The sequence below is a fragment of the Schistocerca gregaria genome, chromosome 2 (assembly GCF_023897955.1).
Source record: "Schistocerca gregaria isolate iqSchGreg1 chromosome 2, iqSchGreg1.2, whole genome shotgun sequence".
In the NCBI taxonomy this organism is placed as follows: domain Eukaryota; kingdom Metazoa; phylum Arthropoda; class Insecta; order Orthoptera; family Acrididae; genus Schistocerca; species Schistocerca gregaria.
In genome coordinates this window covers 962,172,450-962,198,087 of record NC_064921.1, presented here as the reverse complement: position 1 = coordinate 962,198,087, position 25,638 = coordinate 962,172,450, and the positions used below count along the sequence as shown (strand labels likewise).

General features: G+C 41.4%; 1 protein-coding gene across 5 annotated transcripts in view; it reads right to left on the bottom strand.

Annotated features, from left to right (window-relative positions):
- The window catches only part of LOC126335445 (uncharacterized), a 226,621-nt gene that overhangs the window by 33,189 nt on the left and 167,794 nt on the right, over positions 1 to 25,638 (bottom strand). For 3 of the 5 annotated variants that reach the window (XM_049998734.1, XM_049998735.1, XM_049998736.1), the window contains one exon: positions 16,480 to 16,722. The exons of the other annotated variants lie outside the window; for them this stretch is intronic. In XM_049998734.1, coding sequence (XP_049854691.1) covers positions 16,480 to 16,722 — 243 coding nt within the window. The remainder of the gene's footprint in view (positions 1 to 16,479; positions 16,723 to 25,638) is intronic. 5 annotated transcript variants of the gene reach the window in all.

Genomic DNA, 25,638 nt, shown 5'->3' with positions numbered 1-25,638 from the left:
GCTTCCAAAGACTGAATTTTTTTTTCTGAAGTCACTAAGTTTCAGCACCTCACAGGAAACGACATGAAAAAAAAAAAAAAAAAAAAAAAAAAAAAAAAAAAAAAAAAAAAAAAAAAAAAGTGGAAAAATGCCTGATGGCTTCTGTCTTGAGTTCTTTGGACCACATGTGTTTTCCCCTGGCATTTCAAGTGGCTGGCATTCCCAAAGTTTTGCCCCTGGACGGGAGACCAGGTCAATGCCAGAGATTCGCCAATGTGTATATGTCACACCAATGTCTAAGGGCTTTTCCCTGGTCATTACTGCTGCAGTTCTCCCCTTGTTACCCACAATGGTCATTCACTGTAGCACAGAAATCCAGGACCTCATTAACTTGAGGCTTTTCTCTCTCTCGCTGAAGCTTCTGATATGTTTGTGGATTTCTACAGCTTCCCTAAACAAATGGGCATGGCAGCTCTTCTCCATTGTGAGAACTTCCATTTTGGCAAATATTATTATGTGCTCCACCACAGTCGATTTCTCCACCTGCGCCAGCCTGCAATACCATTTATGTTTGGTGGTCTTGATCTTGATGGATTGTCCACTAATTTACATGCAGACTTTTCCATGTCTACAAGGTACGCAATACATTCCCAATATTACAGGTGGGTCCCTTCTGTCCTTTGCTGATCTGAGGCACTCTTTGATCTTCTTGGGCAGTTTGTAAATATCCTTTACACTGTGTTTGCGCAATATGCAACTGATACTGTCATCCTGAGGATGTATGACAAAAAAGCCTTGTACAATATTTCTTCTTCTGATACATCACTTCTTGAAAAGTTGGATTTTGTAATACTCCTTATTTAACTGGTGGAGTATCTACTGTTCGTCAGAACAATTTCCAGTTACTGCACATCGCACCTGAAGTGATATAATATCTTGTGCATGTTGTGAGAATATTAATTATTCCTCTTTTCTGGCTTGGATGATAATTTGACTGTTCATGCAGGTATCAGTTTTTGATACACACAGTGTCCAAGGCTGTCACCATTCCTCATAACCAGCACATCTACGAAATGGTAGTTTATAAACTTTTCGGATGTTTTCAGAATGAGATTTCACTCTGCAGCAAGACGAGGTATTGGCAGAACTGAAGCTGTGAGGAGGGTAGTGAGTCTTGCTTGGGTAGCTAATATGGTAGAGCACTTGTCTGCAAAAGGCAAAGGTCCCAAGTTCGAGTCTCGGTCTGGTACACAGTTTTAATTTGCCAGGAAGTTTCAAATTTTCAGATGTTGATTGCCAACAAATATTCTGCCCATAATGTAATCAAGAAAGCACATTTTTTTTCTTGCCTTCTTGTTTCAGACATCTTAAGATTCATTAAGACATTTCATGTAGCTAGTACAATAAGCTTACCATTGTATAGGAGGATACTACGGATGAGTGCAATCTCATTTGTGCTCAACCATACATACAACTGCATTACACGATACCAGGATGCAGTAGTCAGCTCCATAATCGTCACTGCCTAAACTCACCTTATTGTACGACTGTACGACAAGATGCATTTGAAACAACTGATATCATTTACCAATTAACTTGTATGCGACGGTTAGCTTTCTGAGGTGGCATGGTGAGCAGGTGGCATTATATAAAAATTAATCACGGGCAGCTACTTTATACTGCTAACAGGCACACATTTTCAGAACTGCTCTGCAATTCTAGACACTTCTGCCAGCATTTCAGAACTCTCTGTAGCCTTTACTGCACCTCACAATCGTTACTATACTCTAGTAAACTTATTAAAACATACTGTCTGCTTCAACTGTGCTTTCCTTATCACCTCTCATTATTGTTATTATGGCCCACTTGTGAACCCCATCCTCCTCCATTTGTTTTTCTCCCCCACACTTTCCCTCTTTGTCTGCATGCTAACTTTGTTTATCCTTCACCTCGTCTACTCTCTCCAACTCATTAAATTCTCAATTGCACTGTCGCAGAAATGTGGCATCTGCACTTTGATGCTGGTCTTATTGTGTTTCATTTCACTATTACAATCGAGACAGTGCCTGGCTGTTTTAGTCTGATGTGTCACTAATTTACTTTGCACATTGTTGCCTGGCTGTTTTAACAGTCTACCCCACAGAAGATATACCACATTACCGTGGAAAGTAGTACACACTCGGCTGCCAGAGCCTTAAATGATCTTCAATATTACAAAGAAAACATTTTACCGTTTCAGATAGGAGAGAACTACAATATATGCCACATTTCAGTAAGAGTCTACCAATCTTCCCAGAGACTGAGCCACCATAATACGCACAAGCGCTACTTGGCTTATATTTTTCTTTCTCATTCTCAACATCTACCACAGGTATTGTTGATTCTGTACACAATGCCAGCTCAGTTCATTAATCTGTGTACATACACCTTCAGAAACCTATTTGCCTCTTCATCTGACAACATTCAGGCTCTATGGATCAGAGTCTTTCATGGAAATGTGAATTAAATAATCAATGAATGGTCATAACAATGTCAGTAAGGAAATGAGCACAAGCTTAAATTGGGCAAAGAAGGAATGCAAACTTGCTATCTTCTTTTCACAGGAACTATCCTTACGTTTTTCTGAACTGCCATAGAGAAATCACAGAAAACTTAAGTGTGCAGGACCAGAAGAGAATTTGAATCACAGTTCACCGGCATGAGAGTCTGATGTCTTACCACTGTGCCACCTCATTGGTGTCCCAATATGAAAAGATCTGCTTAATGCTATGCAACAACTACAGGCATTATTTTTATCATTTTATGTGCAAGAAGCAGTGGATGACCAACATGGAGTCTGACATTTACCGACATGAACATCCATAATGAATCACCTAGCAGTAGAATAAGTAACTGCAAGAGAAGACTGTTCACAGAGTGCTTAGCAAATAATAAACAAAATGAATTAATACTGCCTTCAGGGTATGCTCATGTGGTTTGAAATGCTTCCACTATTTTAACAAAAATTTGTTCAATTACAATGCAGCTTCCTCGTTTGCAAAAATGCCATTAAATGACTCATAAAACATGCTATTTCCTTTTTCCTTGATGATATTATCAAGACGTTACTTTTCGGTAGCATAACAAGTCCCTTCACATGAAACGACAACTTTCAGAAACAGCTCAAAGCTATTACTATGGGATCTGTGCCGAAATCGCCTTTTTCATTTCCTTGATGCAACAACTAAAAATAAAATAAAGATACAACAGTCAATGAACAGTAAAGACTAACAATATGAAACTGGTTAGTCCATGATATTTTTGTTGTGCGAAGTTATGGTAAGGAAATCTCTAGTGGATATGAACAACACAGCATCGTAGTATTCAATCCATATTATAAATGTATGACATACTACTGCATGAGCCGCTGCTTCATACTGAAAATGTAACATGGGAGTGTTTTTGTAAAGATAGTAGGCACGGAGGTCAGGAGAAGTTAGGACAACCAGATATACCATCAACACAAAGCTCAGAGAACATAAATAATAGTATATGCTGATAGAGCTGGACAATTTTGCCATGGCCAAGGGAAAAGTGGGACCTTAGAAATGCTGGAATATAATAAAAAGTCAGAAGGAAGGAATATTACAAGACAATGTTCTATCAACAATGAGGTAATTAAAGATGGAACACAAGCTTGCAGCTGAGTGAAGGATGGGGATGGAAAGTCGCCACGTTCTTTTCAAGGGAACAATCCTGGCATATGTGCCTGTGATGACAGACAGCGCTCCAGTCAATACAAAACACTAATCATCCGATTTTTCAAAAATTATTAGGTGAAAAATTTTTATTTTTGCTCATCTTACAATCTGATATCTTCACTCAATAAAGAACGGAATTTCTTTGCATTACCCATTATACTTACTGCACAACATGAAATTAAGTAAAATATTCTACGAAATTTTAAAAAGTTCACAGAGGTAAAAACACAATGCATTAACTTTGCACATTGTGGCGGCGACTTCTGCCACCAAGTGTATCAAGATGACCAAATGTAGTGGGATGAGGTAGAAGGCACCGTAATAAGGCTCATCCAAGCTTTCCAACCACAGTGCCCTTGTACACCTCGGTCTGCGTTACAGGGCCCTGCAGTGCTGAGGAAGCACACTAGTGGCCGGTGCCATGCAATGCTGTGTCGAGCCTTGTACGCCAGTGGAGTTGTGGCGCTGTCAGGATGCCAGCAGTTGACTCCGCGGTCTGCGCCCCTGCCAACTCAGCGCTGCTCTGTGTGAGGGGCAGGTTGCCCACTGCCTTCCTCGCTGGCATAGCTGAGATCGCGGTGACCACAAGCGCCCACGATCCGATGGCCAAATCTGCGACCCTCACCCCGGGATGCCTCCGGCTTGCACTGGGAGCCAAGACTACTGGAACCCCATCTGCTACTGGGTGTAGCTGGTGGTGTAACACGCCCTGCCATCCAAAAGAGCTGCCACACTTGAATGAATCTCATTAGAAACCCGCACCTACTTATACACGGCTGTGTGCCTCTGTTTTGCTAACACGCCGCTCTGAGTCACATACTCATAACATCAAGGTTGTGCCAGTAAGCCCCTTCCGCCTGTAACGTGCACCATACAAACTGGTGCGTTTACTCTTTTCAGCGGTTCGACGGCCCTGTGGCCTCCATTCTACTTCGCAACCGCTGGTCAGCATAACTTACTGTCAACCAGCCCGTACCCGGGTGTAATTTGTGCGTTCAGAATATTCCACAAAACTAACTTTCCCTATCCTAAACAGTGGTGCTGCTACATTATTCCCCTCTTCGGAAAGACCCGGTCCCCAGGTCGACCCTTAACTAGCTCTTATGTTGTTTGGGTCAGCATCAATGGCATATTTTCTTACTATTGGAAAACTTAAATGTGGTCTAGTGCCCCTTAAAACCATGACATGAAACAAAACTTATGAATTCCTTGCTGGATGACCACTGCTCAATTAACTCCCTACCTACTCGTCTCGTGCCCTCGGTATCCAATCCACTGGGACTTGGGACTACCCTTGGTTCCCTCTTGGAATTAGCTCTCTGCCTGATCAGAAAGAAAACAACACATAACAGAGTTAAGGATGCGATGACACTTGGCACAGAGGTGCTCAAAATGATCATTATTTACCGTTGCCTTTCCCTATACTGAATGACATGTTGCACAAGCTGTTCGGCTGATAAGCGTCCCTCTTGCTCTAAAATGAACTGGTTTACCGATCTCAACAGACCTGACTACAGAGCTTGATTTAACAAGCTCAGATTCTGCCTTGGCAAAAACTCTAAAGTGGCTTCTGGCCAGTACAGCTGTGGCTGCGTAACATTCAATTGCGTGACTCCTGAAATTGACGCTGGCATGTGGAAGGTTGTTCCTATTATGTTACAGTTAGTTCCCTTGATTACAATTCCGCTCCCCTTGAGCTTTACACATTTCACTTCTGCAAATACTCCCTTCTCAAAACAAACTTGCTACTACTACCAAATTCTCATAGGTGGCAAAGATCCAATGCATCCCGACCCGTTGGAAGCTCAATTTTGGTTCCACGATGTCCCTCAAACAGTTTATTTCTTTCCCCTGGCTAAAAATAACTGCACCACGCATGTGTCCCATATTTGTAGCTTCACACATTTTTCTCCAACATTCACTGTTTTTTATTCAAATTCAACACCGATTATGTGACTACTTTCACGCTTAAATTACAATATATGAACTAGAGCAATAAACTCAACTTTCCTAACCCAGCACTGTTGATAACAAAAAATTTAAACAGGAAATTCTACGACTCTGACATCGTTCAACACATATTTATTACGGCTTTGCCACAAAATTTACCCCCTATGCATTTATTTCTCCAAAATTGTGTTTGATTTCTCCTTCAACAACACTCCACATACGTCAGATGCTACACTTCCCTTTTTAGTGACTTGAGGACAGGGATCACCATCACTCTTCCTCCCTCTTCAAAAAGACTGCTGCCCCTAGCAGGCTCACAATACTTGAAAACACATATAAAATACAATGCCTAATTAATGTATGCAACCCCAATGATACATAACCAGAAAACAACAAAAACTACAAATACTCTACTACTTTCTAGATCGCAAAGGATATGGTACTTCATTCTGCACTCTTATCTTCCTGGTTTACTCTGTGCTTAGCACTTCTCTTCACTCTCTCTTTGTTCCTCTTTCCTTCCTGTGACACACATCCGGGCAACCCTTAAATGTCCGTAACCGCCCAATGTGTACTATTGTTGTTCTAGTTGGCAGCTGAAGCTTAAAATTAAGGGGGGATGTGGTTTGAACTACTTGATATGGCCCTTGAAACCTCCTGATGAACTTCTTCATTTTCCCTTTTGGCGTATAGGGGCTGGATCGCATTACCCATTGCCCTACTCTATACTGTGGTAAACTTCCTTTCCGCTTCACTGCATCTTTCTGCCTTTCCAAAGCCTTTGTATTCACCTTTTGTACCTGTTTCCAAACATCCCGAATTGTTCTCGTGAATTGACCTACACACTTTTGCACTGTACGCGCATACAATATGCTTCAAATAATCGTCGTCCCACTGACAGTGATGAGAATCCACATAAAAACTCAGCATCTTCCCTATTGTCCTGTGTACCTGTTCTGTCCCTGTGGTTGCAACACGCTTGTCCACAATTTCTTTACGTTCAACAATTTACATAGCTCCTTCATTAAATCTGACATGAAGCTGGTCCCTTGATCAGTAATTATTGTCTCTGGTACACCAAACTTCAAAATCCAGTTGTTTACCAATGCTTGCGTGACCATTGCTACCTGTTGATTTGGCACAGCCACCACCTCCACATACCTCGAAAAATGATCTATTATTATGAGAACAAATCTGTTCCCCATTGGTGTTCACCTAAAAGGTCCTAAGACATTGATCCCTAACAAAGAAAATGGACATGTCGCTTCGGTAATCTTTGTAGCTATATCTGTTTCCAACTCAAATCTGCTCTCTGCACACATGGTATACAATTCTTGACATACTGATCCACATCCCCTTTCCTACCTCTCTTCACCAATATCTCTCCGCCACTCTCCTGTTCGTCGCTCTACACCCTCCATGACCAGATAACACATGATCATGTGCTTCCTTTAAAACCTCATCTCTCAGCTTCGCGGATACTACTAACCCTGGTCATAACTTTGTTTCCCTGCTCAGAAGACCATTGTACATATTAAATTGCGGCTGTGTCCGGTACAATTTACAGTCATTGTCAGCGCCCTGTAATTCTTGCCATACTGCTAGGTCATAACCTACGACTTCTACTTCTGCCACCTTGCTACTTGGTGCATCCACATTACCGTGCTTCTTCCCAGGCTTGGGCACCACCTCGTAGACAAATTCACTAAGGCTGACAGCCCATCTAGCGAGTCTAGTGGACAAATCCTTCAACCCCAACAACCACTTCAATGCAGCATGTTCTGTCACTACCCGAAATCTTCTCCCATATAAATAACATTTAAAATATGCAATTCCATAGATTACACTAAGCATCTCCCTCTCAGTTGTTGAGTAATTCCTTTCTGCTGCATTCAACTCCCTAGATGTATAGGCTACTGGATGTTCTTTTCCATCAATTTCCTGACTAAGAACACATCCTAATGCTTGATACGATGCATCGCATGCTAGTATAAACTCCTTTTCAAAATCTGGAAACACAAGAACTGAACTTGATGTTAACACTTCTTTCAGTTTGTCAAACGTTTTCTGACAGTCTTCTGTCCACTCAAATTTCACACCCTTCCATAACAATCACGTCAACGGCGGTGCTAAATCTGCAAAACCCTTCGCAAACTTTCGATAGAAATTGCAAATTCTGACGAATGACTGCACTTCCTTAACTGTTTTCGATTCCCAAAAATCCCTTACAGTCTGTACCAACCACGGGTCTGTTTGTTTGCACTCCTTCCTTACCCATAATATGACGCAAATATTTTACTACTTCTAATGCAAAATGGCACTACAGGCTCAACGTCAAACGAGCTGCTCTTAACCTCATAAAGACTTCCCTTAACCACTGTCTATGTTGCTCCATACAACCTGAAAACACTAAAATGTCATCCGAATAGACCAAACACTGCCATGGTTTCAAACCCCTCAAGACAGTCTAACGACCTCTGAAATGTTGCAGGAGCGTTTTTCAAACCGAATGGCATTCTGGTGTGCTGGTAGGTACAGAAAGCTGTTTTTGGACGATCATCGGGAGCCACCTCTAACTGATGATAACCACTTGTCAAATCCATTGTAGGAAAGTACTGGCACTGTCATAAGTGATCCAAAGTCTCCGATAAGTCTGGAATAGGGTATGCGTCCATTATGGTCTAATTATTGAGGTATCGGTGGTCACCTGTATTTCTTAGGTCCATACATAGATTTTTTTTTAGGCACAATGACAATGCCTGCTCCCCAGCAACTATTTACTATGCTCTATAATACTGTCCGCAAGCTGCTGATATCAGCTGCAAATACCTCGGTATTCTGTATGGTTTATGGTAAACAGGTGCTTCATTCCCTGTTGGTATCCTATGTTGAACTAATGGAGTTGCTGGTAACGACCCTTGTGGAAAAAACAAATCCTTAAATTACCACAATAATTCTTCCATATGCAATCTTTCTCCTTCTTTCAAATGCTTAATTTTGTCACACAATGCAGTTCTATCGGCAGTTAGTGGTTCATCACTTTGCGTACCTCTTCAACACCAGTCTTTGTTATCTCGCACATCCAAATTTGCTACAAAAACTCCGTTATCCACGTTCACGTGAACTACTCACCCGTCATTCACCTCCTGTACGCGTACAACACTACGTTTCACAAAACAACACAATGGACCCAAAACTTCGTTATCCTCCAATGGTCTAATAACACATGCTGTACCCACAGGTAGATTTGACTCCACAATTACCCAAAGCGACTTCCCGGTGCCACTAGACACACATTCATGTGAATTAAGCCTTAACGCTAAAGTACGCGGTTCAGTTGGTTTGTTCATTATGTTGAATGCCCCTCGCTACAGCTCTGCATTGACAACAGTTTTCCCTAGCTGAAATAACATTCCACCAAGTTCCACAGTTCGTTGTCCAAAGACAATTTTGGCATGATGCTGATACAAGAAATCTACTCCAAGGACCATGTCGTAGCCCTTGCTTACCCATGGTACTACCTCCATTCATGCATTAAATCGGACTTTCTCTACTCGAAAGTCAACTGTCACCAACACCAAAGTTGTGACCTCCTCATTCTCCACTCCACGCAACCTACAACGTGGTGGGTCTAACTTCCTTTGTCCCATTATATTCTTAGTAGCCACTGACACTTGCACCCCTGTGTCCAACAAAATCTTTAACTTTCCTATGGACCCTACCGCTCAACATTCCGCCTCTGCATATGTATTTATAGCACTGAAATTGAACGGGAGCTTCCTTAGATGGGTCTTGGGTCCCCTCTGCTGTTTAACGCTTGTCCACCCCTACTAACTCCACTTCTCCATCCTCCACGCTGCTGATTTCCACCCCTTCCTCTATTTCTCTGTGGCTGGGTTCATTGCCTCTGCACATGTCCCATACGACCACACTTAAGACATTTCACACCTACTATAAACACTGTTTGCCTCTCATGTACCCCTGTTGCCACGTCTATTTCCTCACATTGAATTGCCAGCTGAATGGCCAAATAAAAATCTTCACGCACTTTCCGTGACATATGCATGGGTAAACCTCTCAAAAATACATCGAGTGCCCTTTGCTCGGCCTCCTTCAACAGAACACCATTCGCCTCATCGCTCTGACCCACCCCTAAGTATACCCATTAATTTCCCTTATCCTGCCCACAAATTTCCCTACCATCTCCTTCTGTCTCTTCATCATTGTACTCAACCTCTCCCTAAAGTACCTGGCGCTATTCTGTTTCTTGTACCTTTGTAAAAGCCCTTCCTTTAACTGCTTGAACTGTCTTGCTTTCCTTAAGGTTTCAGAACACCTTACATATGTTTTCACTTCACCCATTAATCTAATCTTGGCTACATGTAACAACTGTTCATCAGACCAAACATTCATCACAGCTGAAATTTCCAAGTCCTCCACAAATGAACGCAAATCCTCAGACGCCTTGCCAGAAAATGGAATAATCAAACTCGCAGCAGCTAGATCAATCTCCTGCTGCAGCATCCTAGGCAACAACGACTAATCCGATGCAGTTTCCCACTCACTTCTACATGTTAATTCACTTCTCAACTGCCTACTGTCTGCTGTCAATTGTGCTATCTTTTCCATCAAAATCCGCACTGCTTCTGGCTTCGACACACCTTGTGTCCTTGACTCTGCCATTGCGTTGCTTTCATTCCTAGTTATCCCTGAAACGAAACATTTAAGTACAAGAACAACCTGATTTCCTACAGCTCGCATCTACCATGTGGCACCTGGCAGATAATACTCAAAACACAACAAGAAAGAAACCGTCCAACACTCAAAAGAAAACTGGTCAAAACTCACCACATATTGTGGTGGGCAGACAACGTCTGCTATTCTGACACCAAATGTAGTGGCGACTTCTGCCACCGAATGTATCAGGATGACCAAATGCAGCGGGAAGAGGTAGAAGATATATCAGGATGACCAAATGCAGCAGGAAGAGGTAGAAGACACCGTATTAAGACTCGCCCCAGCTTTCCAAATGATTTATTGTTTCCAACCACAGTGCCCTTGTACACCTCGGTCTGCGTCACAGAACCCTGCACTGCTGAGGAAGCGGCCCTTGCAACGCAATGCTGTGTCAAGCCTTGTACGCCAGCGGAGTCATCAAGTTGCCAGCAGATAACTCGGCAGTCTGTGTCCCTGCGTCCTTCCTCGCTGGCGTAGCTGAGATCGTGGTGACCACAAGCGTCCACAATCTGGTGTCCGGCTACTGACCCCGTGTAGGCCTCAGAGGGTCGAACCAGCAACCCACCGTCGACTGGAACACTGGCGCGCTATCTGCTGCTGCTTGTAGCTGGTGGTGTGACATGCCCCGCTGTGCAGGAGAGCTGCCACACTTGAATGAATCTTGCTAGAAACCTGCACCTATTTATACGCGGCTGTGTGCCTTGGTTTTGCTAACATACCGCTCCGAGTCACATATTCATAACATCTAGGTTGTGCCAGTGGGGACCCTTCTGCCTGTAACTTGCGCCACGCAAACCACTGCATTTACTCTTTTCAATGGTTTGACGGCCCTGTGGCCTCCATTCTACTTTGCAACCGCTAGTCATTGTAACTTACTGTCAACTGGCCCGCACCTGGCGTAACTTGTGAGCTCAGCATATTGCACAAAACTAACTTTCCCTATCCTAAACTGTGGTGCCGCTACAATACGGTTGTTTTGAGCTCATACAATGCAGGGAAAGAAATGTGTATCAGGTATCAAAATTTTATTTAAAATTGAGAATAGAATGATATCTCATTTCTTTCTCAAGTTATTAGGTTTTATATCTGAGGAATGGTCGAGTGCGACATGCCCAGTTCCACCCACATGAGCTTGCCAGTTGCTTGCTATGAAATACTTATCATCCACTTTTAAGAAAACTACTAGTTGAAAAAACTTGATTTTTGTACATCTTAAATCTGACATCTTCACTTGATTAAGAACTGACATCTTCACTTGATTAAGAACTGAATTTTTCTTTTCGCTACATGCCATAGTTACTGTGCTGCATCAAATTAAGTAAATCATTGCACGAAATTTTACAGGTTTTGCATATAGTAGATTTTAGCTCATACATTTCACTGAAATGTAGATAAAATATCGAAATTTTATTTAAAACTGAGAGCAGAAGGTTATCTCATTTTGTTCCTGAGTTATTTGGTTTTATATCTGAACGATGGTTGCATGCAGCACGCCCATTCACATCCTCGCACATCACAAATCATGTAGTCATAACAATTGTCATATCTCATTGATTCAAGATACTGAAATGACGTTTCTTCCAAATGGTAGCACACAGTGAGGCACATGTCATATATGATAAATACTCGAAACTTTTTTGGTTATTAAGATATGGAAGTAACTCATCTGCAGCAGTAAGAGGTCGGCAGCTGATGATGCATTCAGACTTCCACAGCACTGTAGGAAAACCCATGTGGCATACACACATCCACAAGACCTTAGGAAAGGCATAGCAGGACGTGTAAACATGCTCACAGCAGCGAAAGGGTTAAGCAATATAGGCAACTCATGAAAAACATAGGTCTGTGTGGCAAGATGGGGATTTGCCCAACCCTTCTCCAAAATAATAGTTGAGTCAGTGTAACTTGCGTCTCTTGTCAGTTGCTGTGGGCTTGACACAGCAGCTCTTCGGGCCTATCTCAGCCAATAACATAAAATGATTTTGTAAAGGCCACAGATCTGTATATGGCTACTGTTTTCACCTGCTGCTGCTAGCTTTTCGCAGCTGAAAGCTAGTAATGATGTGTGACAAACCAAGTGGATCATTTTCCATCTGTTATGTTTTTTCTCCCACTCCCTATTTTTTTTTTTTTTATAAAACTCGGTAATATCTTCAATATCATTGTTTATGGCATGTGCAAAGCACCTTAAAATTTCGAGTATAGTCTCATGGCTAATCCAACTTAACTTTTTTTATCTGTTACTTTCTTTTGGTTATTCTGAATCCATTAGTATGATTAATCTGGCGGAAAACTATGCTAATAACAAAATATCAGTAATTTCAGCTCTCATGATCACTGTTCATTTGTAGACACACATCCCATTACTGACTTGCTGACACAGTAAATAAAAAAGGCAACAAAATACGTAAAGTATTTTTGCAATCAACAGTTAAAATATATTCACAACATTTATATTCAATCAATTTTGAAGTTATAAATGATTTTAGGTAAAGCACTGTTACTGAAAAGAACTGTATATTTGCACACACTAACCAGCACAAATCAACAGAAACTATTGCTGTATTTGAAAATTCATGTTCAAACGAATCTCCGTCTGCTCTTCAATTAGTCAGGAAAGTAAATCTTTAATTGAAAATCAGGCAAGCAGAAACAGAAACTTCCATTTCAATTATAATAAACTTATAAGAGGCATATTCGAAGCCATTTCAGTTTATTCTGTGGTGAGTTATAAAATGAGCAAGACCTACGTACAAAATACGAGTCTGGAAATGTGTCAAGTGTTGTCTAAATTTTACATTCTGGGAGTTTACTCAGTGATTCAGTGGCTGTTTTTAATGACTAACTGTGAACTTGTAATTATTTTCATTGAGAGTGTTGAAATTCAATAATAGCTACTGTACAGTGCGACAATTCGGTCAGACTATGAGCTGTGTTCGTTTCCTAATAATAATTATTGTGGATATCATGTTCATGCTGATATTATTGTTAGATTTGGAGGACAGTATTTTAAGACTTTTATTCCGTGACTGTGTTAATTACTTATGCTTTCCACATATGTACTTCTGTGGACAATGTTGACAGTGTTAGGTAACTGCAGTGAAACAATCATGTAGGACATCAATAAAGTGCAGTATGTGTGCAAACTATTTGTCTGTAGTGTAATTAGAATAGATGAGAATCAAACTGGCCATAAACAATAGTTCATTCAACATCCAAGGGCAATTAAAGTGTGTGAACTGTAAATTTTTGTGTGGACTACATTGTTGACAGTAGATTGTTCCCACCATCAACTTTTCAACCAATTTCAACAAAGGCGCTGCTACCGAGGCTAACTATGCAGTTAACGACATGTAGGCTACAAGTGCTGTAAGCTGCCACTGATCTTATGCCATCTCGAGTACAATGTGCTAAACACTGGACCACCACGTGAGAATAAAAAGTTAGAACAATGGCCAAAGTTTCAATAGGATTGGGGAGCCTCAAGGTCATAATACTCCAACCCAGATATCATTTATTTTTACATGTTTTTAAAATTTCTTTATATATTGAAGTCTGCAGCTTTTGGTAAGAAATGAATTTAAAATGTTATTTCAGCTTATGATTTTTTTCATGCTCATATATTTAAAATTTGTACTTTAAATCACTTTCTAGGGACATGTTTGTATTACTGAATACTTAGAACTATTTGGAGAAGAAACAAAATGCTTATTCGAGGTACTCTTGAAGCTCTAACTCTGTAGTTCTCATTCCCTTTATATTGATTTTGCCATCAGGTTCCATGGGATCATTCAGCCACAGCTATTCGGTCACGAAATAAGTCAGTACATATTTTACAGAAAGCTGATAAGAAACTTTATAAATGAAACTATACTATAAGCATGGAACAATTGTAAGAGAGTATATTAATAGATAATGCATTACAGAAAAGGTTTACAACTACTGCAAGAGGAGGAATTAAACGGTTAACCAACTGCATATTGTTAATCACTCTAGTGCAAGTAAGACAAATGAGAGGCACTCCATGGACGGTAACAAACAACGCATCATCAAATTTTCGTGAAATTCTTTCATAGTTCTCACTATTAATTTGTTTGATTAAAGAGACCTTCATTCTTACAATTATAAAAGAACATAAAGTAGTTATTGATAAAGAATCTGGTATTTAACCATTTTATTGACTTTTACTAAGTTTGTGGCTTTTATTCTATTTGTCCAGTGGTGACTTGTCGTCCAGTACTCTTGAACTGTACCATCATTTTAAGTGAGAAAGTTTCATTAATAATTCTGACAATGCTTGAAATTATTATATCAGTTTAGGTAGTGTGTCTGAAGGTGTGGCCTGGACGGTGTCTGATTACAAATCCAAAACTCATGTTTCTAACCTCAGTCAGTCCAGAGATTTTATTTGTCACTATCTCTTTCACCTCTTGGGCTGTTAACGTGAAAAATGCTAAGTTGCATCATTGTTCAAAGTCCATTAAACTGTTAGTTTTCCCTGTAATTCACTGGCTAACTCAGTTCAAAAGTCAGAAGAACACTAGGACGTATCACCTCCAATAGGAGCACACCTCACAAAGAAGTGCAGTTTTCACATCAATCTTGTGGGTGAGGGTAGATTTATCTGCACATTTTTGTAAGTAAACAGTTCTATGTCTTAACTCAGTTGCACTGTCATGTGGTAACAGTTCATTTATTAAGAATAACAGCATAAATCACATTATACTTCCCCTCTCTGAAACTGCTGGGCAGTATCTATTCTGAAAGGGAGTCACTGATTTTGTCACAAGTGAGTAAACTGTACTTGCCATTGTGTGACTAGGGCCTCCCATCGGGTAGACCATTCGCCGGGTGCAAGTCTTTCAATTTAACGCCACTTCAGCGACTTGCCCGTCGATGGGGATGAAATGATGATGATTAGGACAACACAACACCCGGTCCCTGAGCAGAGAAAATCTCCGAGCCAGCCAGGAATCGAACCCAGGCCTTTACGACTGACATTCTGCCATGCTGACCACTTAGCTACCAGGGGTGGGCACTCAGCTACTGCGAGCGGACAGCTGTACTGTGGTGTTCAATTCAACGTTCTTGTTGATGGCAGCTTTGCCCCTTAGTACACATGATGTACAGTAGCTGATTTCATAGTACTTGTACATTATCAAATTAATTACTTAAATTAACTAAGAACTAGTCCATTTTGGACTAGCAACAATGTCATTCTTTTGTCTTTAATTTTAATGCAATTGTAAGCACTCCGAATTGTTTCAGTTGTGCTATGATCTGCATAATCAATCAAAATTATTGTCAAGTGCACGAGAGCTATCAATATAGCAGCAAGTGGTACACACTATCGATGCAATATGGTATATTTTCAAACATTATACATCTTATTTTCAAATCATAAGGCACTCTACCATGTACTCATAAGTTATTAAACTGATCAAAGAGAGGGGTGATGTTACAAAAGTACTGTGGCAGCTATTTTCTCATTGTCGCATACATCCACTGCAATATTCAAGCAGGAAATGACACAATTAGTGCCCAAGCTAAATATTATTGGACAATACTTGTGTTTTTATGCACAATATCCATGTTTTAGACACTGGACACTCATGCTGTTGGTACACCAGGTAATTATTTTAGTTATCCATGAGAAAAGGACAATGAATATACACCTGTAGACATTATATGCTCTTTGAAGATCTCCCATCATTAATCCTGTCTTTGTTACCTGTTGTATATGCTATCCCTACTGATGGTGTCCTCATTTAACTACGGATGTTTGAACCAACACACTAACAATTTTAATCATGTACATTCCTCCTGTCCACTCCACATGTATCTCACAGCCATCATCTTAAGTCACGCTTCAGAGGAGGTCACAATTCTTTTCAATAATTAGTGTAAGACAAAGCCAAATCACTGATATGTTTCAATCATTATGATGAATTAACTGACCAGTTGCAGTATACAACTAGCTATCCAGTTCAAATGGTAACAAATCATCTTCTCAGCAACACGATTTTCCTTATTGCTATTCGCTGTTTATAACTAACAAACATTTCATACTCACACTGATAATCCTTTCTTGCACCAAGCCCTCACGTCTCTTTTCTTTCCTTTTATCATCATCTAGACATAGTCTACTGTCACTCTCTTCTTCTTCCAATGCTCCTGAAAATTCTTGAGGTGATCCACCCACACCTCCAATTGTGGCAGCAGTGGGTTTTATTTTCTCTTCATGTGTATCATCTTTTTCCTCCATTGGAACATCGTCATCCTCATTATCATCATCATTATCCTGGCAATCTTCAGTCTAAGATTGTTAATAAAACAAAAACCCGAGGTATAATTTATATCAAATAAAAGAATGCTGTTAACACGAGAAGCTCCAGCTGTCAAACTGAGGCCAAATTAAAATAAAAAGGGAGATCACGAACATAAAATATGGACTAATAACATAATGTTAAAACAAACAAAAAGAATATTTAATAAAGCAGATAAAGGAACATCCTGTACAGCACTTTTCAAGAATCTCCCCTTCCATTTGCTGGTGTATGGTTCAGAGTGGATCTCTTTATTTTGATACAAAAATTTTTATCAGAGAGCCTGCAGGTATCTACTAGAGAATTTCACAGGCACTTATAAAAATATAAATGAACACTTTATTAGCGACACCTATCAAATAAAGGAAATCTGGACTCAGAAACTGCAAATACTTATTAACACTATAAAGAATAATGTTTGTAGTACATGTAAGTATATATAAAGTAACCAGTAATACTATTGAAACAAAAGCTAACTAGTGTAACTGGTAAAGACAATGGCTTGTTCCAAAGTAGTGGCTTTTTTCTGTGTTGTGAGAGCTGCATATTACAGTTACTGTAACCTATATATACTTCAGTGTAGTGATAAATATCACACAGGTAGACTACTACCACTGCTGCTGCTGCTATTACTATTCAATCATTCATTTCACATCCCTCCATACTAGAACTTTTACCATTTGATGTGTCATGAATGAGTTAATGACACAATCACAACCAAGTAATTAAAAAAAAATCAATTGCAGATGTAGGATTTGGCTGGTTCACCAAACTGTAGAATACTGTTTACAAACACTGACACTTCACTTCAAAGATACCTGCAAATGTAATCCAACACTTGTACTGCCTAAAAGATTTTGATATGTAACTAAAACTTAAATTAAAAACAGTGCATAAATTTTTAGAGTGAGGTAGTTATTTTTTGCATTAATATTTGTCAATGCACTTTACAATCATAACAAACCTACTTTTGTATGTTTTTTTGTTATCAAACAAATAACAGAGTGAAGGTTTTTGTCTTTTTTCCCCCCCACACAACATCCTGTACACAATAGGGGCTGCATTGTCTTTTTAAAGTTTCTTTTGTTAATGCTACACGATAGCAACAGTTCACAATTTTTAGCACACACATATATGATTACGTGTATTCCTCAACATTTCATTGAAGCTTAAATTTAAAATATTTGCGCATCCTAAACTAACATGCAACACAAGTGGGTATTAGTACTCTCTTTAGTCATTTCACTGATAAAACTGTACTGCTCTGCTATCTGTTGACAACTGGCAATACTACTCTGACAGCTACTCCACAGCTACTGTACAATAGAGAGTGGGTGGTATTTCATGTCAATATTAGCAACTCTCTCTCTTATTCCAGTAGGACATAGAGCAAGAAAAGATATTCTTCAAAAGGTGCCTTAATTATCATATCTTGTCCTCATTATCCTCTCCGAAGATATGATATGAAGACACTATAACTGTTGCAGCAGATTGTTTCCTCAAACATTTAACTCTCTGGTCAATAAAATTCTTATGGGTTTGAGGCTGCAATTTTATTGACTGTGACAACAGTCACGGAAGCCTACATTTACATTAATTCTTTGGATTTATTCTATAGAGAGCAACCTCACCTTTCTTCTAAATATTCCCACTGAATTTACCAGAGTAGATCTTTGTACATACTTAGCAGTTATGATTTCAGCAGCACATCTCTACATGCCCCTTCAATGGCTGCTACCAACTGTGGTTGATATGGACTCCAAACATTGGAACAGTATTCCAGAGTAAATTGGACTATCTTAGCAGTTTCCTTTACAAATGCACCACACTTTCCTAAAATCCTTCCAACAAGTTTAGGTCTTTTATATGATGCACGGTGTATGTTTCCTTGGACACGTCTGATAGAACAGACCATGCTGAATCCGCAGCTGTGATAAATTATATATAAATTGAAGGTGGAGAGCAGTGGGGAGGGGGATTACTGATATCAGCTGCATCAGGACGATGATGATGATGATGAGGTCCCATACTTCGAGGAGCTAGGGGACAATGCAGGAGACCTGCACCGCTGACTAGGCACAGTCCTAATGGAGGTAGTTTGCCACTGCCTTCCTCCGACCGCCGACAGTAATGGGGATGAATGATGATGATGATGATCTACATCTACATCTACATGACTACTCTGCAATTCACATTTAATTGCTTGGCAGAGGGTTCATCGAACCACAATCGTACTATCTCTCTACTATTCCACTCCACTCCATGGATTACTCCTACTACCCTTCTTGAACACTGGTGCGACCTGCGCAATTTTCCAATCTGTAGGTACAGATCTATCGGTGAGCGAGCGGTTGTATATGAGTGCTAAGTAGGGAGAGCTATAGTATCAGCGTAATCTGAAAGGAACCTAATCGGTATACAATCTGCACCTGAAGACTTGCCCGTATCAAGCGATTTGAGTTGCTTCGCAACCCCTAAGGTATCTACTTCTAAGAAACTCATGCTAGCAGATGTTCGTGTTTCAAATTCTGGAATATTCCATTCGTCTTCCCTGGTGAAGGAATTTCGGAAAACTGCGTTCAATAACCCCGCTTTAGCGGTAACAGTACCATCGGAACTGCGCAGCGAAGGTATTGACTGCGTCTTGCCGCTTGTGTACTTTACATACGACCAGAATTTCTTCGGATTTTCTACCAAATTTCGAGACAATGTTTCGTTGTGGAACCTATTAAAGGCATCTCGCATCGAAGTACGGGCCAAATTTCGCGCGTCTGTAAATTTTAGCCCATCTTCGGGATTTCGCGTTCTTCTGAACTTCGCATGCTTTTTCCGTTGCCTCTGCAACAGCGTTCGGACCTTTTTTGTGTACCACGGGGGATCCGTTCCATCTCTTACCAATTTATGAGGTATGAATATCTCAATTGCTGTTGCTACTATATCTTTGAATTTGAGCCACATCTCGTCTACATTCGCATAGTCAGTTCGGGAGGAATGGAAATTGTCTTTTAGGAAGGCTTCCAGTGACACTTTATCTGCTTTTTTAAATAAAATTATTTTGCGTTTGTTTCTGATGGATTTGGAAGAAACTGTATTGAACCTAGCTACAACAACCTTGTGATCACTAATCCCTGTGTCAGTCATGATGCTCTCTATCAGCTCTGGATTGTTTGTGGCTAAGAGGTCAAGTGTGTTTTCGAAACGATTTACAATTCGCGTGGGTTCGTGGACTAACTGCTCGAAATAATTTTCGGAGAAAGCATTTAGGACAATCTCGGAAGACGTTTTCTGCCTACCACTGGTTTTGAACAAGTATTTTTGCCAACATGCCGAGGGTAGGTTGAAGTCATAACCGTATGAGTGGGGTATTTATTTGTTACGAGACTCAAACTTTCTCTGAACTGTTCCGCAACTGTATCATCGGAGTCTGGGGGTCGGTAGAAGGAGCCAATTATTAACTTAATTCGGTTGTTAAGTATAACCTCCACCCATACCAATTCGCACGGAGTATCTACTTCGACTTCACTACAAGATAAACCACTACTGACAGACACAAACACTCCACCACCAATTCTGCCTAATCTATCTTTCCTGAACACCGTCTGAGACTTCGTAAAAATTTCTGCAGAACTTATTTCAGGCTTTAGCCAGCTTTCTGTACCTATAACGATATTAGCTTCTGTGCTTTCTATTAGCGCTTGAAGCTCAGGGACTTTTCGAGCGCAACTACAACAATTTACAACTATAATTCCAACTGTTCCTTGATCCAAGCACGTCCTGTAATTGCCATGCACCCTTTGACATTGCAGTCCACCCCGTACTTTCCCGAGGCCTTCTAACCTAAAAAACCGCCCAGTCCACGCCACACAGCCTCCGCTACCCGTGTAGCCGCCAGCTGAGTGTAGTGAACTCCTGACCTATTCAGCGGAACCCGAAACCCCACCACCCTATGGCGCAAGTCAAGGAATCTGCAGCCAACACGGTCGCAAAACTGTCTGAGCCTCTGATTCAGACCCTCCACCCGGCTCTGCACCAAAGGTCCGCAGTCGGTTCTGTCAACGATGCTGCAGATGGTGAGCTCTGCCTTCATCTCGTAAGACCGGCAGCCTTCACCAAATCAGATAGCTGCTGGAATCCAGAGAGAATTTCCTCAGATCCAAAGCGACACACGTCATTAGTGCCGACATGTGCCACCACCTGCAGCTGGCTGCACCCTGTGCTTTTCATGGCATCCGGAAGGACCCTTTCCACATCAGGAATGACTCCTCCCGGAATGCACACGGAGTGCACACTGGATTTCTTCCCCTCCTTAGCCGCCGTATCCCTAAGGGGCCCCATTACGCGCCTAACATTGGAGCTCCCAACTACCAGTAAGCCCACCCTTTGCGATTGCCCGGACCTTGAAGGCTGAGAATGATCCACTGAAACAGGGCAGGCAGCTGCATCTAGCTCAGCCAGAGACAGTGCCTGAAACCGGTTTGTCAGACGCACCGGGGAGGCTTTCTGATCAGCCTCCGGGGACGCCTTTCGCTGCCTGCCACGCCTTGGAACGACCTCCCAATCAACCACAGGCGAGGGCTCAGCCCCACTGCGGGCAGCAACCGGGGCAACCACAGCGGAACACCGATCTGGGGACACGCAATTTAAATAAGAATCTACCAAGTAAACACTAAAGCGCGATGCTACAACTGTCAAATACTATAATACGCCCAAAATATATGAATTAAACAATGCAAGTACCCAAAAACACGCAAAGAAATTAATTAAACTATCTAACAAATAAGTAAGCTAGGGTTATACGACTTGCTGCTGCAGCTGCTTATCCAACGGCAGCAGGGAGCACAATGGCTGTGACCAACCAACACTGGCTGTTCAGAACAAAAACAGAAGACAGACGACTACGCGAATCTACACTATTCAGGTACTAAGGCGCGATGCTACAACCCTCAAATACTATAATACGCCCGAAATATATGATGATGATGAAGACGACACAACATCCAGTCATCTCCAGGCAGGGAAAATCCCTGACCACACCAGTAATCAAACCCAGGACCCCATGCGTGGAAAGCGAGAACGCTACCACAAAGCCACGATCTACGTGGAATCAATGGCAATGAATGAAAACATTTGCTGGACTGGGATTTGAACCCGAGATCTCCTGCTTATTAGGAATGTGCATTAACCACTGCACCATCCGGGACACAGCACGAACTATCTCAGCAGATCTCACGGCCAATCCAAATTCCCAATGAGCACCACCTATCCACAGTTCCTGTCCATTTCCTCCATGCTCCCTATTCTGAGATTCCCGCAGGAGGCCGGACATACTTGTGCATATGCACTGAAAAGGGACAGACACCATGCATCACGTAGATGGGCAATGGATCCACCTTCTTCAGTGCGGATGAAAAAGTAAATCATTAAGTTCAACCTCCTGCTGGAATCTCCGAGTAACGAGCATGGGGGGATTGAACAGGTAAAGTATATAGGTGCTCGGTGGGAATGCGGATTGGCCATGAGATGTGCCAAAATAGTCTGCGCAGTAGCGATAACACTGTGTCCCGTATGGCACAGTGGATAAACACATCTGCCTAGTAAGCAGGAGACCACAGGTTCGAATCCTGGCCCAGCACACATTTTCACTTGTTGCTGATGATTCTGCATAGTGTTCCGATATCCAGATTCTACTGACATCCGCAATCGCTTCCCTTCCTTTCCCCCCCACCTTCAATTTACATAAAATCTAAGTCTCCCATTCACCTTCGCTAAAAAGTACTGCATGTGTTCACCTCAATTCTTGTCACTTCAGTCTCACTATTAAAATAACATGGAAGTCCTAAACATTAACTACTCTTGTAATTGGATGCTCAGAGTTGTTTAACTTTTTCTATAAAATTCTTCTGTGTCCCACACACCGTCATGGCCGTAATATGATCTACCAACATTTCAGGAATTGTTGCAAGTGGCTTTGATCATGGAACAACACAAGTCCAAATCTAATCAACTACCTTCTTATACAGATTAGGCATACAGCCTTAAGGGAGCCAAATGTACAAGCTGCCCCCAGGGCCAAACATAACTTTTATTATTTAAATATTACAAAGAGTCTGCCTTTTCCACCTGTCGCCTTTCAGCTGATGTGACAACAGTCGACTGGATCACGCCAAAACAGGCCAAACTGTTATCAGCAAAGCCACCTTAACAGTCAAATATGTCAGGATCATCTGACTTATGAGACAGAGCGTGCTCACAGCCATGACCAAAACAAACCTCTATCTCTTCTATTCTGAACTGCCACCTAGAGCAGACACTAAATGGCTTAGTTTCTTTACCTTGGCATTTTTCCTTCTCCTCTAAGATGGTATGGGGCTATTTGTTATCTCTTCTTGTCCCCTGGTAATCCTCACCATATGAGCAAATAAACAAATATGGTCTCTTTTTCTAAACTTGAGTACTGTATATTAATTACAAGCCTACATCACTCTCCAATCAGGACTGGATCCCCGAGGGCGTATACAAACTGGCGTCAGAAGGAGGATGGTGGGTTCGCCCTGTTTTCGGCTTTAAGGTGTCACATACAAATTACTAAGCCATGAGCACATGGATGAAACCATTGTGCAGGTCTGTCTGGCTCTGTGCTGTGACATAATGGGCAAGTGCTTAGCGCAGTCAGTCTGGACTGCTTATTCCAGGATCCCCATTGTATTCTACCCAGAGCTGCTATCACCAATGCTGCTGCTGCGCAAATCAGTCCAACATCACCCATCGCATCTCCCACCTGCACACAAGTTCACGTTGCAGGTACTATGACCAAGTGCCACCTCGTCGGTGGGCACCGTCGCTTTATTACTGCCTAGTGCTTCGACGCTGTTAGTCAATGAACAAATGTATGTTGTGAGCTTTGCTTTTAGGGAGAAAACACCGCCAGGGTCCGATCCTGCCAGAGACTTTGCAAAGAGATGCTGCCAGAGACTTCCAGTTTGTTTGGAAGTGTGTAGTTTAAAGTGAAGCACACCACCACATACAGGGACAGCTGGACATGCAAGCAAGTCTGGATCAACTCCAAATGTAGACTGAAGATATACAAATGTACTTTAAAGAAGCATTAGTAAATGAGATGCCACAAGGCGGCACTGTGCCTGCAGCTGACTTTGCTTCCCTATTTCCAGAGTTCGCATAGCTGGTTTCGTCCCAGCCTGTAACTGATGTTGCAGTATGTCTACTGGTTCCCATCTTTGTGGGTAAACCAGGTGGCAATGTCCAGATTTTATTACAAAATTTAACAGGTGTAGGGGAACTGTCCATGTGAAGTGACAAAGTGTCGGTACAAGTCGCGAACCTTAAGTTACAAGAACAGGCTTATGTAAATTCAGTGGAAGGGCTCAGAAATATCACAGCATTAGACATTTTTGCAAAATGGCTAGTGGACAGGAATGGAGATAAGCATAATGTTTGCTACTATGGACAAACTTTGCACCCTACACCAAAATTCCAGAGAGGATTTAGAGCACTTTGCTGAGAAGGTAAGATCCGTTTTGCATTGTACATATGTACTAAGGGAAAATAACGAAAGGAGTGAAGTACTACTCAGCAAAGCAGATGCTCTCCATGTAGATGTATTAATTTGCAGGACTGACCCACAGGAAGATGCTAAAGTGGAGTGTGCATTGACAAACACACTAAGAGAGGCCATACTACTTCTGTTTCTATGCAAGGACTGCCAATTCATCCAGTCTTCCACCAGGACATGCCCCCCCCCCCCCCCCCCACCCACCAGATTTGCATTCATTGTCAAAGTGTGCTGCGCTCATAGCATATACCCATGTCACAAGGCTCCTGAGTGTGTAGCACTGGCATGTGCCTATTCTTGGAAGTTCAGACATCAGAGAGCGAATTGTCCATCTCTACAGCATCCGTGAACAAACCAAATAGGTTGCCGATGTGTTCAAAGGAATGGGAAACTGAAACGGGAGCAGCTCTGCCACTGCACCTCATTTCCCTTCCATAAATGCACATCCAGTATTCTTACTTCTACTCATGGTTAAGAAGTAAAACTGCTGTGTTGTTGCCTGAATCAATTAGGAAAAAGTAGTATATCCAAGAGGTTCGAAAAATGTGGAACTGGAAATCGGGGGAAAGAAGTACCAGTTCACATCTGAAGTGGTTTGGAAGCATTGCCACAATTTCAGTGCCCTTTTACACAATGGCTCTATGCACCAGATTTCCAAGCACCAGAAGTCGAAAAGTCCAAACTGGGAGGAAACATCCACCATTTTGGCAGTCTCCCCCCCCCCCCCACCCTCCCCCTATAAGAAGGTGAGGAGGGAGTCCAGACTGAGTGATCAAGTTCAGACAACCCACTGAATACGTACCATACTGTCAAGGCTAAACAAAACGAAACAATATCATTTAATACTGGCAAAATTGTTTGAATGGAGGTGAAGAAAGATTTTTTGAAGATGAGATATTTTCTTAGTACATCCATTAACACAAAATTAAGTTGCAGACAATAAATAGACACATGCGGAATTACAGTTTATCTTGAATGAGTGCGACATGAGTGTGATAGAAGATGGTATCTTTTTGCCAGTGAGCACTCTTCGGGGTGCACAAAGTAAATACTGATAAGGTAAGAACATTCAAAGAAACTGAACAGCATGAAAGAACAACTTATATAAATTCCATCTCAATGGCGTCACCTATAAAAGTTCAAAATGGAAAGAATCATAAATATCTGTGCAAAGCAGACTGTGAAGTATTGTATCTTGCTCTAGCCGAATCTGCAACTTTGTTTGAAGAAAAGAAACAGCTTGCAGCAAAACTAAGAGATAATCATTTGGTACAAAAGCCAGTGTGCACCAAAACTGCTACACAGCAACTGATGAGTTTCCATTGCTACAATTTAT